Source organism: Lissotriton vulgaris, chromosome 4_1, assembly GCF_964263255.1.
Source record: "Lissotriton vulgaris chromosome 4_1, aLisVul1.2, whole genome shotgun sequence".
In the NCBI taxonomy this organism is placed as follows: domain Eukaryota; kingdom Metazoa; phylum Chordata; class Amphibia; order Caudata; family Salamandridae; genus Lissotriton; species Lissotriton vulgaris.
The window spans coordinates 393670989-393687194 of record NC_141691.1 but is presented as its reverse complement, the minus strand read 5'-3'; the positions used below and the strand labels follow the sequence as shown (position 1 = coordinate 393687194).

The window sequence follows — 16206 nt, the reverse complement described above, 5'->3', positions numbered from 1 at the left end:
GATTGCGAAAAAAATCAGTAATAAAGTACTTCTCCTCATTTTTCCAGGTTAAGTCCAGGTTTTCCCTGGTCTTAGTGTTAGCACTGTCCCATATTTATGACTCCCTTGTAAATATGGGGCAGCTTCAACTTCAATGGGTGTTGCAGCGGAACGCCCACTGCAACACCCATTGCCCACCCCTTTCACTGTAAGTGTAGCGTGAAGGGGGGCCTTATTCACAAGGCAGTGTTAAGGCATGTTAAGTGGCTTAATGGCGCCTGGTGAATATGTTGAAACCCCTATCGCCACAGGAAAGTCGAAAAAAGTGACGTTCCAGTGGCGATAGGGGCTTGTAAATATGCCCCTTAGATTCTCTGGGTTTAGGCTTCCCAAAGAAGGAATATATGAATGGAAATGTCCTCCTGTTGGGTAATAAGAATAACGTGATGTAGGCTTATTATTACACATACCTAGTGCATTAAAGGCTTGGGGGGTACATTATTATAAGTAATGAAAAATATAATTTACACATGGTATACTGGAAGCCCTCAAATTCATTAACTGGAAGTTGTAAGTGCAATCCACCGACCCCATCTACAAAAAATGGAACACAAAACCAATCACGCCTACTTGAATCTTAAGACCTAGCAGACAAAGATGTCTACAACACGACAAAGTTCAGGATGGAATTTCCAGACGTAGGTAAATACAATTTTATACATTGTGATAGATATTTAAATAGCTAGCTGAACACCGCTAGTAAAATCATGGAAGGAAGAATATCAAGGTAATAGTAGTAAGCTTGTCTACTTTATTCAAGTGCTGTGCAGACGTATTCATATGAATGCATAATAAATACAGTAGGCGATGAGAATACAGCATCTGGTGCACTATGTGGGACATGAGCTGAAGCCACACATTCATAAATGCACTAATAAGATGTTTTTGAAACAAAAAAAAGCTTACGTTTTCCGTGGTTCCTGTGATCACATGAAGGCCATCATAGGTAGACTTGATGTACATTCCCTGGAGAAAAGAGGAAAAAGAGGCAGTAATTAGTTTCTTCTGGCTGTGAACTATCTTCCCAGAACAAAGGAAAGTGCCAAAAAAGTTTTCAATGGAGATACAAGCAGATACAGGAATAAGTGGAAGATGGAACCAGACAGCAAATGTGTTTTCAGTCTGGTACTCATCCTTATTTTTAGCCGCCTAAAGGAGCTTCTGCATACATTACAGCACAAGGGGGAAAATCAAAATGTACTAAAATATTGATAGATAAAAAGCAAATGGAAAAGTAGGCTTTGCAATCATGATAGATACTCTGAAGACTTTGTGGGGAAATAAGCCCTTCGAGCAATGCATTACACTGCCTTAGCTTTGGCTCCATACACCAGGTTTAGCCAGGGAAACTTTCTGAGAATGTATTATAGTCACTATACAAACTATGATGCATTAAGTAAGAGTGCAAAATAAATGCATACTGCTCCTCCCTAATGCGCTTCTTTGATTCTGCGAGTGACAGACAACTAGAATTTACGCAAAGAGCATATCTGTAGTGCAATCTGTGAATGCCAAGGACCTTATCTGCTGTCCGGCGAGCAGCCCGTCAGCCCTCCAGGTCAGTGGAATCTATGGCCTTTGCCGCCCTGATGGAGTTCCAGCGGCTATATTTAGAGGACCCCATCAGTCAGGCAGGGATCTCTATGCCTTTAGAGGAACCATAAAGGCGCTGATGCTTTGCCGAGCTTTTGTTTTCTGAAAACAAAACAAAAAAATTACCTTGAGGTACATTGAATTTTCTCCCTGCATGTGGGAAAATGTGTGTTTTCCCTATCCAAGACCCCACCATAGAAATAAAAAAACAATTGTTTCAAGTGATCCAAAAAGGCTTGATCAAGGCTTTGTCGGGCCGAAAGAACTAGTCTATTTACAAAACAAAAACCCTAGAACCCCAGTGTTCTATGTGCTACCTAAAATGCACAAAGATGAACAAAACCCACCTGCGCGCCTTATAATTTCGACCATCCATTTTGACAGTAATAGACAGCTTTTAGTCACACTGGACGTGGTGTCGCTTTATACTCAAATTCCGCAAGACCAGGCTCTTGAAAGATTGACAGTCTTTCTGGAGAACAGGGAAAGACCAGTGAGGGTGCCCACGGATTTCATTCTAGAGTTGGCCCGCTTTGCTATACAGAAAAACTTCTTCACTTTTGACGCAGAGTTTTTCTACCAAATAAAGGGGGTAGCGATGGGATGTCCCTTCGCCCCAGAATTAGCAGTGATGTTTATGGGACTATTTGAAGAGAAATTTATATACAACAATAACCCTTACAGTAACTGCATTTCAAACTACATGCATTATATAGACGACGTGTTCCTTATCTGGACAGGAGGACACGAAGAACTAAATCAATTTGTCGGATGGCTTGACTCAAGGACCAACGACATCAAGTTCACAGTCACGGCATCCAATGAATCCATCATATTCTTGGACGTTAAAGTAAAAGCCGATGAAGGGAACTTAAGTACCACCTTGTTCCGTAAGCCATCAGACAGGAACAAAGCGTTACATTTTACTAGCAACCATCCGCGCAGCCTAAGACAGAACTTACCATTCGGGCAATTTCTTAGGATTCGACGAAATTGCTCAGGAAAAGAAGAATACTTTGAGCACGCTGGCCATCTAAAGGACCGTCTTATTCAAAGAGGATACCCAAAAAAACTGCTAAAAAACTCCCTCAAAAGAGCATGGTGGACCCCAAGAGATACCCTACTTAAAAAGAAAATCAAACCTGAGTTGAAAAGATTGGTTTGTGTTACAACTTTCTGCCCAGCAGCCAACCAACACAAAAAACTCATAATGTCAAATTGGCATTTATTGAAAGACCTTCATGAAGACTTCACCGCACCTCCACTATTTGCGTATAAAAAAGAGAAAAGCGTAGCTAACCATATAGTGAGAGCTGCCCTTCCAATTGTGAAAGCCCCATCATTGCGAAGCTTGTTTGGACTACCCCCAACCAAAGGACACCACAAATGCGGGACTTGCACCTGCTGTGATGAGACTATAGAGGACTCTGTCTTTACTTTCGACAACATCCATTGGAAGCATGACACTTTCACGAACTGCAAAACCAAAAATGTGGTCTATGCTATAGTCTGTCCATGTCCTCTGGTCTACATCGGAAAAAACTACACAGGAAGTTAGGAATCGAATTACACAAAATAAATCTCGAATTCGCAGAGGGGTGGAAAATGCCCCACTGGTTAATCACTGGACTAACTTAAAACACGAGCAAACTGACCTGAGATGGACAGTCCTTTCTAAAATTGAAAGGGACCCACGGGGCGGTGACCTGGATGCCAAGCTATGCCAGCGTGAAGCGCTGTTGATAATGAAATTTAATACAGCTCTGAGGGGCCTTAACGAGATTTCAGAAATTTACAAACCGAACAGCTAATTCCCTCCATCCCTGTAAGCTGGCTTAATGGTCACTGTGTAGGGGTTCCGATGCCACTGATCGTTAGATTATCTGTAGGAGGCCACAATTCACTTAAGCAACTCGGATATGCATCCAGACTCGCGATCCATTCCCCTGCCTTATTTCACTCCACTCTATTTGCCGACACTTTGACAAAAACTACATATCCCAGAACCACTTGGGACTGCATTCAACCAGGAAGTAACAGCCGTTACAGTCGTGGCAACGTAGCGAGTGACGGCAACTCATCTCGAATACTCGTGAGAAGCACCCAAGTTCATCTATAACCGGTACGTTACTATAGACAGTTTTGCTGCGAGTTATTGACAGCGCACCCATACGCAACGGTCTGACTTATACACCGTCTCCGTTTCTTCACAGTGGTGGATCGGCCATAATCCTCTCCCCCAAGCAACGAGGAAAGATAGAGAACCAATGGCGAGTTAGACGCCACTGCCTTAGCGGGTGAGTGTCCTCCTCAATTTTCTGACTTAGTTAGATGGACTATTTCAGAGTGATTGGTTTGGCTAAATGCAGCGTGTTTTTGTGTTTCACAGCCCCCGCGCTCACTTCTCTTGAAAATACTACCTCTTTACTTCTGAACCACTGGTCAAGCTATTAAGGTATGATAAGGCTGCTGCTGTAGGTTGATATAGGGGGCAAGTCTCTTTTTTAAGTCAACAATCCTAAAGTAGTGTTTTTCTATCTCTTTTTTATTGTTACAGCGTTCATTTTGGTCCTGAGGAGAACCCCGTTACTCATAAGGGGTTCGAAACGCGTCGACCAGCTTGGTCCCATATCTGGTTTGAATTTATTGTTTCACTACGGTTTCAAAATCATCATTTAGAGATGTGGACACTCTGTATGATTTGCTTTCTGCAAAGACTTTAAAAATTGAAAAAACGCAAAAGGATTCTCTCCATTAACTCATAACAACAGTCAGATACGGAGACCTATTTTTGTTTATTCATCCAGGTTGTTGGTTTGTGTGAATGAGCTCAGTATGACTGAATGGCCAAGAATGTTTGAAGTGTGTAAATGCTGGTCTTTATTTATTTCTGTAATTGTTGTATATATTGTGTACATAAAAAGTGTTTGTATTTCCATGCACCTCAAAAAATAATGTTTACAAAAGGTGAAGTAACCAAAAAGAAATATTAAAAAGTTGCACGTTGCTATTTCGTAAGCAAGTTGTTGTTGCTCCATTCAAAACAGCTATTTATTTGAATTGTTCACAGATTAAGTGAAGCTCTCGGCACTGGTATTTCTGTTGTTATATTGTTCAAGTTTGACTCAGCTGTGCTGAGTAAGGAGTCAAGGCCCTTGTGTGTTTTTTGTTTTCCCTATCCAGCAGCGCCATGCCTCACACCAGGTGTGCAACGCCCGTGGGGATGAAAGGGCTTCAGCCCCTCACCTTGGCTCCCCACCAGTCCATGTGCCTCAAAAAAAATGTCCTCGAATTTTCTTTCTGCATGTGGGGACAATGTGTGTTTTCCCTATCCAGCAGTGCCATGCCTCACACCAGCCACTCAACGACCATAGGGCTGAAAGGGCATCAGCCCCCCCCCCACCGCCTCCGTCGTGTGTCTCAGCCCGGGCTGCTGCATCTTGAGCTGCTGTGGGCTCGGCGCTGGGCAGTGTCTGGAGTCTTATCACTGGCACCTGCGTTTTTCATGGTCTTTGAAAGACCATATGCATACCTTTGTAAACTGTTTAAAAAGGTTTAGTGTTTTTTCTGGTTCAAGCCCCCCCTGGGCTCCCCACTCCGCCTATTTCTTACATTTCGATTTTACTTTTACTGCCATAGTGTGTGAATGCATTTAATGAAAAGAAATATAAAGTAGGGTTGCCAAAAGAAAAATACCAGCCATTTGTTGTTTAAAGAGCCTGCAAAGGCCTCATCTTGACACAAGGATTATAAATAAAATCATATCTAGTTATTTATAATGTGACTTTTCTGTCTTTTTTCCCTTTAATTATCAGTCATTGATCATTCAGCCAGCCCTAGAACACAATTAAAAATGCTTTCTATTTATACTTGCTGTTCCATGTATGCACAGATTAGTGCTGAAAATAGGCTTTAGGTGACTGTTTATTTTTGTAATGCCTGGGACATCAATATAATGGGCTGGCTGGGGTGGAGGGGGTTGGAGGGAGTTCTTTGTAAACACTGCAGCAGCTTTTGGTACAGGGCGGCGATATTGTAGCACTCCTTAAAAACTGCCCAGTGTTCCAAAAACGGCCACCACTGGTCCAAAACCAGCCCCCACCCTTCCAGCTCACCGAGAAAATGCCCGGGGCCCGCTACCGCCAATTCGGCCCTGTCCCTGAATAATGCCATTATAGCAATAGCTTAACTTATATCTGAAACCCTAAGCCAGCCCTCAATAGGATGCTGAGGTACTTAAAGTGTCTTTGAATGCACCCTACATTCAAACAACTCACTCTTCATTGTCGCCCTTCACTCTCGCACTCCCCCTGCACTCACAGCGATCACAATGCAATCACACTGACCACCATGCACTCACACCATTCTCCTTGAACTCACAATGACCACACAGCACTTATGCCACTCGCCATAAACTCACAAAGGTCTTCCTCCACTTGCCCTGTGGTCACATGAGCACACCGCTCACTCTGCACTCACAGTGATCACTCTGCACTTACAATGCACTGCACTGTTCACCCTGTACCTCACCCTGCAGTCACATGAGCACACTTCTCACCCTGCACTCATGGGACACTTCACTCACCTGTCCCCCTCACTGCTCACTCTGTAATCTCACTTAAACAAGCCCATCACTATATGTACATTCATTAGTCCCACTCTGCATTTACATCCGGACCCAAATTCATATGGTCACTTCACTCACCCTGCATTAACTCCTCTCACCCTACTTTCACACTGTTGCCTCGCTCACCTTGCACTCACATGGGCATACCTGTCACCCATACAGTACAGAGGGTTAATGTTCCTTCTACAAAGAACGTGTACCATGTAGATCACAGAACTGAGTGTGAGTAAACTATGAGTAGCCCTATCAAAAATGTAATGTTTGTCAGAAAGGAGCTATAGAGAGATGAGGTGCATTGTTGGCGAGTGGTAGTGAGGGAATTCATGGAGAAAAAGGAAATGGGGAGGGGCTCCAAAAAAGACTGCTGCACCAGCACGGAGTCTTAGGCCCCCCCGAAGTTCAGGACTAGTTGCACCCCTGCCTCACGCGGAGGTCCTAGGTTACGAAAATGGCAGACGCCACTTTGTCCTGACAGCCCTGTGACAGATTAACCATTATGTTGGAGGTTTTCATGAGTCGAGCAAGTTGAGGCTCTTCCATAGTCTAGCCAGGGATTTTCCTGACCCCAAATAGTGTAGGAACTGCTAGTTTGGCGGGACAGAAGCAGGAGTTTTCTAATTCAAAGCTAGCTTCTCTAGTGTTCTTGCGAATCTGACGAATATTCATGAACCTATACAAAGCCTGTGCATCCTGCACTTCTCATACTGTTTATTTCCCCAGATCACATTGATCTGAAAGACTCATCTCCTGTGTCTCAAGAATTTTATCTTTAGCCTTTGTCTGTAAACACAAAAGTGACAGTCATCCTGCATTGTTTGCTCTAGCTCATGTCAAGAGGATGATGTTTATCTATAGATGAAGAGAAGTGATGAATACTTACTTAATTATGAAAACCCTGGATGTTCAGAAGCCCTATTTAGCTCAGTAGCTACAAGACAAAAATGAATTACAACATTCCAATTTGAATCTGTTTGAGAAGAGAAAGGATTTGTTTATTTTATTACAATGCATATCTTTCTCAGCAAATACTCGTGCTGTCGGGTATGGTAATTCTGGGGTGCAGTATTACTGCAGTATTCCAATTTTACTCCTGAGGACTTGACAATATTTGTGAGAATTCTTGTTTTCACACTTGATCCTGCGTGACTTGCTCTAATTTTTAGCACATTTGCTAGTTTTGTTGGTAAAATGAGGGGAAAACCTGGAGTGCACCATATTAATAATAATAATAATAATAAAACCATTTATAAAGCGCCTGGTTACCCAAAAACAGTGTGTCCCCGCGCTAAATACTGCAAAATAGCTCAAAGGAAAGAACAAGGGTGAGCCAGAAAGGGGCGGGAGAAGGAGTAGGGATTATGCACGTGGAAAGAGAAAAGTTTTAAGTTTTCCCCGGAACCTGATTTCAGAGGGTTCCATCCGGAGCTCGAGCAGGAGTTCGTTCCAACACTTGGCAGCCAGGTATCTGAACGAACAACCTCCCATCCTAGCTCTGGTGATTTTGGGGAGTTTGAACATCATCATTCCAGAAGATCTCAGGTTCCTAGTGGGGCGATGTATTGTGAGAAGGCTTTGTAAATAGCCTGGACCAGTGCCATGGGCGATTCGATGAGCAAAGCAGAGGGACTTAAATTTAATTCGCTCCTTGATAGGGAGCCAGTGAAGTTTGGACAGAGTGGATTTCCCTGAAGCTCTGCGAGGAAGTTTGAGCACAAGGCGCGCTGTGGCATTCTGAGCACACTGGAGTTGGTGAAGTCCTTTTTTGCTCAAACCTAAAAGCAGAGCATTCCCATAGTCAAGATGGGGGGTTACTAAAGCGTGGACAATGGTCTTCCTGGAATCCATGGGAAGGAGGTCTAAGACCTTCTGGAGAACTTTCAGTACGCTGAAGCACCTAGCTGTTACTTTACTGACATGAGACTTGTATGAAAGGTCTGAGTCAAGTATTATGCCCAGATTACGCACCGAAACCACAGGACAAGGCGGACTGCCTAGTTCCGCAGGCCACCACGTGTGTGACCATGCTGAAGGTGATTTCCCTACCACCAGCAGCTCGGTTTTATCGCCATTAATGCAAGAAACCCACATCCCCATCGAGCAGGACCCTACGCTGGCTTCCTCCAACTATTTAAACAACCTAATTAAGGCCTGCAACAAACTAGCCCCAATCAAAAACTCACGTCGAAACAGGAAATTACCATCAGCACAATGGTTTACAGAACCCCTCCGAACTCAGAGACAGCACTGTAGGAACCTCGAAAGGAAGTGGCGCCGGCAATACAACCCCACAGATAAAACAAATTATAAAAACGCTCTCTCCATCTACAAAAAACTCATAAACTCAGAGAAAGGTCGCTACTATACCGCTCAAATCAACCAAGCAAAAAACTCAGCAGGAGAATTGTTTCAGGTGGTTACTTATTTGTCCAACCCACCTGCCCCACGACTTGAAGGCTCTCAATCCCTAGCAGACGATTTGGCTGGCTTCTTTGAGGACAAGGTCAGATCCATTTTTCTGACTTTTTCCCACTCATCCTCTCCCCCCACCCTGACAGCACTTCCTATTAACAATAATGTTAGCTTTACCTCTTTCAAACCGACTACTCAAAACCAAATCCAACCTCTGGTAATCAGTACTAAATCAGGATCCCCCTTAGACCCTTGCCCTCCAGCTATTCTGAATCTTATCCCAGAAGCCATCTCCCCTGCGTTATCCACTATCTGTAACGCCATGTTCTCTACAGGCATCTATCCATCAGTATGGAAGGAGGCAATTATTAAACCACTCCTCAAGAAACCTACGTTGGACCCTGTACTCCCTGCTAGTTATAGACCCATCGCCTGCCTTCCCTTCCCAGCTAAGATCTTCGAGAAGGTTATGAACACCCAACTTTCTAAATACATTAATGATAATGACCTCCTAGACGACACTCAGTTCGGTTTTAGACAGGGCCATGGAACCGAAACTGCATTGCTCAAGGCAACTGATGAGATCAGAACAGCCATGGACAAAGGAGGCGCGGCGGTCCTAATACTACTGGACCTTTCTGCTGCATTTGACACGGTTGATCATGTCACTCTGATCAACCGTGTCTCAGCTTTAGGCATCAAAGACAAGGCCAAAGACCTTATCGCCTCATTTCTAGCCAACCGTCCACAAACAGTTAAGATGGGCAATTTCACCTCCAAAACTTTTTCCCTCCCCTGCGGAGTTCCACAGGGCTCCTCGCTAAGTCCGACACTTTTCAACATCTACGTGTCGGACTTAGCGAGAGTAATAAAATCTCATGGAATTGCCCTTACAACGTATGCCGACGACACCCAATTAGTGCTATCAGTGCACAATGACGGAACATCTGTCGCGGCAAACTTTCAAGAAGGGATGATGGCGATAGGCTCCTGGATGTCATCCAATTGCCTCAAGTTGAACTCCAACAAAACGGAGGTGATGACATTCGGGAGCTTGCAGCCGGCCTGGTCCCCCCAGTGGTGGCCAGCACAGATGGGCACGCCCCCTCAGCCAGTGGTTAAGGTACGAAATTTGGGTGTCACTTTTGACAACAAATTGACGTTCCTCCACCATGCTAACTCTGTGGTATCCTCGGCCTTCTTTATCTTAAAGAAAATAAAGAAACTTCTCCCATACCTACCACAATCCGCCGGTAAAACATTAATCAGTACCCTAGTGTTCTCTAGAACAGATTATTGTAACTCCCTTTTGCTGAATGCTCAAGAAAAGGTGCTTAATAAGCTCCAAACGGTGCAGAATGCCGCGGCCAGAATTCTTTTATCCATCCCCAAATTCACCTCCACCTCTTCTTACATCAGAAAACTGCACTGGCTCCCCATCAGGAGCCGAATAAAGTTTAAGGCACTCTGCATAGCATATAAAACCTTGAACAATCCCGGACCTTTGTTCCTAAAAAAAGCTCTCTGCCCAGTGGAACATCAGAGAACACTACGATCGGCATCAGCCCACCTACTAAAAGTCCCACGGACAAAAAAAACTAACTGGGGAGACAGATGTTTTACCATCGCAACCGCCAAACTATGGAACACTCTCCCACTCCACATTAAAACTGCCCCCACGCTGCTAAAATTCAGAAAAAGTCTCAAAACCTGGCTGTTTACCTACTAAATCTTTCCCCTACTGAAGTGATGATCTGTAACATTAGCGCCGAGACACCCGTATGGGTATTTGATGCGCTTTAAAAATTGCGATAAATAAATAAATAAATAAATAAATTAAGGCGTAGGCAGTTGCTATTCATCCAAGCTGCCACAGATGAAAGACAGTTGGAAAAATTGGTGGCATCTTCGCTGTGGTCGGGCCTGAGCTTGAACATCAATTGGGTGTCATCAGCGTAGCTGACAATGCCCACCCCAAATGTCTCAACTATGCGAGCTAGGTTTTCCATATAGATATTGAACAAAGTAGGGCTCAAACTCGAGCCCTGAGGAACCCCATGGCTTGCCTTCCTGTGAGAGGATATAAAGGGGGGGCAGTGCATCTGAAAGCTCCTGTTGACCAAGAAGGACTCTATCCAAGCAAGGGCTTGTCCCTTTACTCCCATGTCAGACAGCCGAGACAGCAGCGTTGAGTGCAGCACGGTGTCAAAGGCTGCACTTAGGTCTAATAGAACCAACGCTGCTGTCTCTCCTTCGTCCACTATGCACCTTAGGCCCTCGGTGGAAAAGAGTAGGGCTGACTCAGTAGAGTATCCAGCTCTAAAACCCGATTGTGTGGGGCGCAGGAGAGAATGTTCCTCCAGATAACTCATGAGCTGCCTATTCACTACTTTTTCCACAATCTTTGCACAGAAGGGGAGGAGGGAAATAGGACGGAGGTTTTGAAATTGGGAGATGTGGATGTTGGCCTTCTTTTTAAGGGGGATTACCTGGGCAGTATTCCAAGCATCTAATACCTGACATTCTTGAAAAGAGAGCGACATAATAAGGCTGATCTGGTCGATTAATGTGGTCTCCATGACTCCTTTACAGCGAGCCGGCGGGCAAACATCGCTCGGTGAGCCAGATTGTATGCTGTTGGCGATGCTTAATAACTCTTGCTTCTCAAGTGTAATACAACAAGTGAGACCAGAAATCCCTGTAAAGATGTTTTTGGCTACTGCATGTTTACTCGGATAGGTCTCATCCTTTGTAAAGGTGGCATGGATTTTATCGATCTTGCTTACGAAAAAATCGGCAATAGAGTCGCACAATTCTTTCGAGTAGGTGTCTTGAGCTTCCAGTCTGGTTGGGACCGTGAGCTCTTTATAGATAGTGAAAAGTTCTCTAGTGGGGTTATCCGCTAAGTCAATTCTGCTTTTAAGGTGGCAACTTTTTTCGGATCTCACCAATTTATGGTATTTATTCAATTCACTTTTGTACAATAATTTATCCTCAAGATTATAGTGATTTCTCCAGCTGCGCTCTAGAGTTTTGCATCTGGCTCTGGCAAGTTTAAGTTTTTCCGAAAACCAGGGAGCGGTTTTGGATTGCCTAGCAGGGGGCTTGGATGTCCAAGGAGCTATCCCGTCCAGAGCATTGGACATCCATTTTTCATATTCCACCACAACTCGTAATTTTGGTTTGACCAGTAAGCCCTGATGCCAGGAAAATTGGGATTTGCAAGCTTCTAACAAGGATGTCCCTGCTGAATAGATAATCACTGCATCAAGGGACAATTTGACTAGTTTCATGCAGAGATATTCTACTATACACAGACATCACTGTCAATATTGATCTTTTGAATATTAGAAATTATGTCTCTAGTTGGCAGAGATTTGCACCCTGTCCAAGTAGGGACCACAATCTATGTCAGAGTAAGTCAGACAAACAACCTAAATTAACATTTGCTCGCCCTCTGGTAGCTTGGCACAGAGCACTCAGGCTTAACTTGAGAGGCAATGTGTAAAGTATTTGTGCAGCACTTAAATTACAATAACACAGGGAAAACACCACAAAAAGACTCCACACCAGTTTAGACAAATATAGAATATTTATCTTAGTAAAGAGAGACCAAAGCTACAAAAAAACAATAAGTAGAAGTCAAGATATTAATTTGTCATTTTTAAAGATCAAGGACCAGATGTATGACTATTTTTTGTAGTCGCAAACGCGCATAATCCCATTTTCGACCGCAAAATAGGTCTGCCCAATATACCAGCCATATTTTGCGAGTCGCTAACCGATTAGCGACTCGTAAAATATGGTTTGTGACTTTCTATTAGGAAGAGGCATGCCAAGCGCGTCCCTTCCTAATAGCGAGTCTCAAACCTATGAATTATTGTTTTGCGAACGCATTTGTGGTCGAAAATCAATTGCAGTTCACCACCCTTTACAAAAGGGTGGTAATCCACTTGCAAATGGGAAGGGGTCCCAAAGGGACCCCTTCCCCTTTTTGAATGGGTTTGCAAATATTTTGTAAGATCAGGCAGTGTTCCCAGGGACCAGTGTCTGCTCTTAAAGAATTAAATGAAAAGTTTCACTTTTATTTTTTAAATGCATCCCTTTTTCCTTTAAGGAAAATGGACTGAATTAAAAAAAACTGCTTTATTAAAAAAGCAGTCCCATACATTGTGGACTGTGGACCCCAGCAGGCTACCATCCCTGGGCGTGCTAGCCATTCCCAATGGGGTCGCAAATTGTGAAAACCTCATTAATAATCATGAGGCATGCAATTTGCAACCCCATTGGGAATTGCAGTGTCTGAGACACTGTTGTATATTAAGTTTAGCAAGTCGCAAATTGCGAGTTTCAATTTTACGCACTTGCGACTTGCTAAACCTAATGGTCGTACATCTGGTCCCAAATCCCACAACAGTGCTTAGTAGTCAGTAGTGCTAAAAGTTTACTTGAGGTAGCACTAGACCGGGGTACATCCAAATTTCCAAGGTGGCTGTGATGTAGGGCAGGCAAGATACAGGAACTATGCAGGGCTCACTAAAATAAAAGCAGCTTTGGATGGAGCAAGTGTCAGCATTGATGTGTCAATTCTGATTCATGCAGTTGAGTCAATGCGACGAAGTTTAGCCTCACAGTGGCATCTCCCGATCAGCGCTGCATCGTCATTGAGCCTCACAGTTGGGATCTCAGGTTGGCGCTGTGTTGTTGTCCAACCTCGCAGTCAGGTCGATGCGTTATCGTCGAGCCTCACACAGATGCCCTTGGATCGGCACGGCATCAGTTGAGATCGCACAGTGGTGACAATGCATCAATTTTTCCAGAAACAGCTGCAGAACCCAGCTTTGAGGCTTTGGATTTTAGGGGGCACCTCCAGAAAGGGAAGGACTTACAAGGCGCAGAGTCCAGCAGCACCAGCAGAATTGCAAGAAGTCTTTTATGAGCCTGACACTTCAGAAAACAGGAGACAAGCCATCAAGCCCTTGGAGAAACTTCGGTTCAAGGATGTAGAGAGCAGGTCCAGTCCTTCTCACTCCCAGGCAAGAAGCATCCGTCAACAGGCCAACACAGCAAAGCATGTATCAAAGTGGCAGTCCCTTCTACAGCACAGAAATCAGCAGGTAGCAGGCCAACACAGCAAAGCAATTAGCAAGTGGCAGTCCCTCCTGAAGCACAGCACTTCCAGGTAGAATGCCCATGGTTTCAGCAAAGGGCTGCTTTTGTGGTGTCAGGGGTCTAGTACTTTTTCCCAAATGTGCCTTTGAAGTGGGGGAGACTTTAAAGAGGCCTTTGAAGATCACAATTTCCCCTGCCTTTCCTGCCCTGGCTCCAGAATCACTACGGGGGATATGCAGCTTTGTGTGGAGACAGGCACAGCCCTATTCAGGTGCAAGTGCCAGCTTCTCCCTCCCAATCTACCTCAGGAAGGCCCATCAGGATGCAAATTTTACACCCCTTCTCCCTTTGTTTGACTGTCTCGAGGGAATGCACAAAGCCCAGCTGTCACCCAACCCAGACGTGCATTCAGAGAAAGGCAGAGACACAGAATGGTTACAGTAGGAAAATGTCAACTTGTTAAAAGTGTCATTTTCAGACGTACAATTTAAAATCTGAATTCACCATAGGTCGTCATTTTAAATTGTGATTCCTGAGACGCCAAACTCAAAATCTCTATATTTTCTCAATTGAAAATTACACTTAAAAGATGTTTTAAGGCAATCCTAATGTTAACCCAGAGGTCTTCAAACGTTTGGGTGCCGAGACCCCCTGTCAACATTTTCAGTCGTAAGGACCCCCTCCTGACAAATATTTCTAAACCTGTAGGCAGGGCTTCTGGAATTACGAGGCAGGTGAGGACCAAATTACACGAAAGTCTTGACTAAATTGTGGGAGAGGAAAATGTAAATAATGTTATGTGATGCCACGTTATTTTGGGATAGAATTGCTTCATTATTTTGACATTTTTTGTACACAATAACAAAGAGGAAATATTTCATCCCATCAGTACCAGTTTATAACCAAAATACAACAATTAACATCAGAAAGATGTCTAGTAAACCTTTGTGATGGGCCTTCCACTCCGCAGGAATATGTGCTGCCACATTAGAAGCTCACCTGGCCCTGGCCGGGAGCAGCAGGGGTCCCTAAAACCCTGGCGGTCTTGTGCAGAGTTAAGCAATTTACCCATGCCGCTTTCCTCTCACCCCCTCCCTTCCATCCCTCTCTCCTCTCCCAACCCCGTATCCCTCTCTCATATTGCTGGCATTTTATTTCACCCCTTTTTACAACTTGTGAACTCTCCCCATCCAACTTCTCACTTCACTCATAATCACCTCTTGCCATTCTGTATTTTCACTGCCCCCATCTCTAACAGTTTCTCGCATTTATCTCATGGCCTCTCTGGCCCCGTCACCTCCCGTGCCCATCTGCACTTCTCATTCACCTCAAGTCTCTCCATTCAAATTGTTGTCTATTTGTATCTTACACCTCTCCAGTCCCCCTATTCATCTTTCACATCTCTACTTTGTTCTTTCACACCTTCTTGAACAAATGTCCCTCTCCCCTGTTACCTCCGCACCAGTGCTTAATTAGAGCAGGTGGTTTCCGGTGCTCTGCACTGGTACCTAATTGTGCTCACAGGCACTATGACCGTCTGCCACATGGTGGCTCTGTCTGTGTAATTAAGAGATGAGCAGAACAGCTGTTTATTAATTCAATATACATTAAAAACGATAAACTCCTGACATCCATGACATTCTTATAGCTTTGGGGGCTTGAAATAGTGACACTTGTACAGTGTTATGGTTGGTAGTTGCATAGGCATTGTCATTGGCCACACAGGCAAGGCAATGGGTGGGTGATTAAAGTTGCAGTGGCACCAACAATTCACCTCATCTCTTTGTAGCACCTTTCTGACAAACATTTTTTTATAGTGCTACACATAGTTTACTCACACTCAGTTCTGTGATCTGCATAGTACATATTCTTTGTAGCAGGCACATTAACCCTCTGCACTCTGTGGATGAGAAGATTGCCCATGTGAGTGCACGGTGAGCGATGCAACAGTATGAGAGTAGGGAAAGAGGAGTGACTGCAGGGTGAGTGAGGTGGCCCTATGAATTTGGCTGTGGATATAAGTGCAGAGTGGGATGAATGAACGCATGGTTAACGATGGGCTTGTTTGAGTGAGTTGCAAATTGAGCAGTGAGGGAGCAGGTGAATGAGGTGTCACATGAGTGCAGGATGAGTGCAGATGAGTAGTGTAACTGCAGGCTGAGGAACTGGGTGAACAACGCAAGTGCATTGTGATTTCAGAGTGATCACTGTGAGTGCAGGGTGAGAGGGTGAATGATGTGAGTGCATGGTGATCAGTTGAGTGCATTGTGATCGCTGTGAGTGCAGGGTGAGCATGAAAGTGAAGTGCGAGAATGAGAAGTGAGTTCTCTGAATGCAGGGTGCATTTCCAGACACTTGAAGTAACTCAACATATTATTGACGGCGGCGTAGGGTTTAAGATATAAGTTAAACTATTGCTATTATGA

General features: G+C 44.2%; 1 protein-coding gene across 1 annotated transcript in view; it reads right to left on the bottom strand.

The window, feature by feature from the left end:
- Positions 1 to 16206, bottom strand: part of LOC147718790 (connector enhancer of kinase suppressor of ras 2-like) — a 1944591-nt gene that overhangs the window by 1173288 nt on the left and 755097 nt on the right. The window contains exon 7 of the mRNA XM_086967239.1: positions 946 to 1005. Within this exon, the coding sequence (XP_086823365.1) occupies positions 946 to 1005 (60 nt within the window). The remainder of the gene's footprint in view (positions 1 to 945; positions 1006 to 16206) is intronic.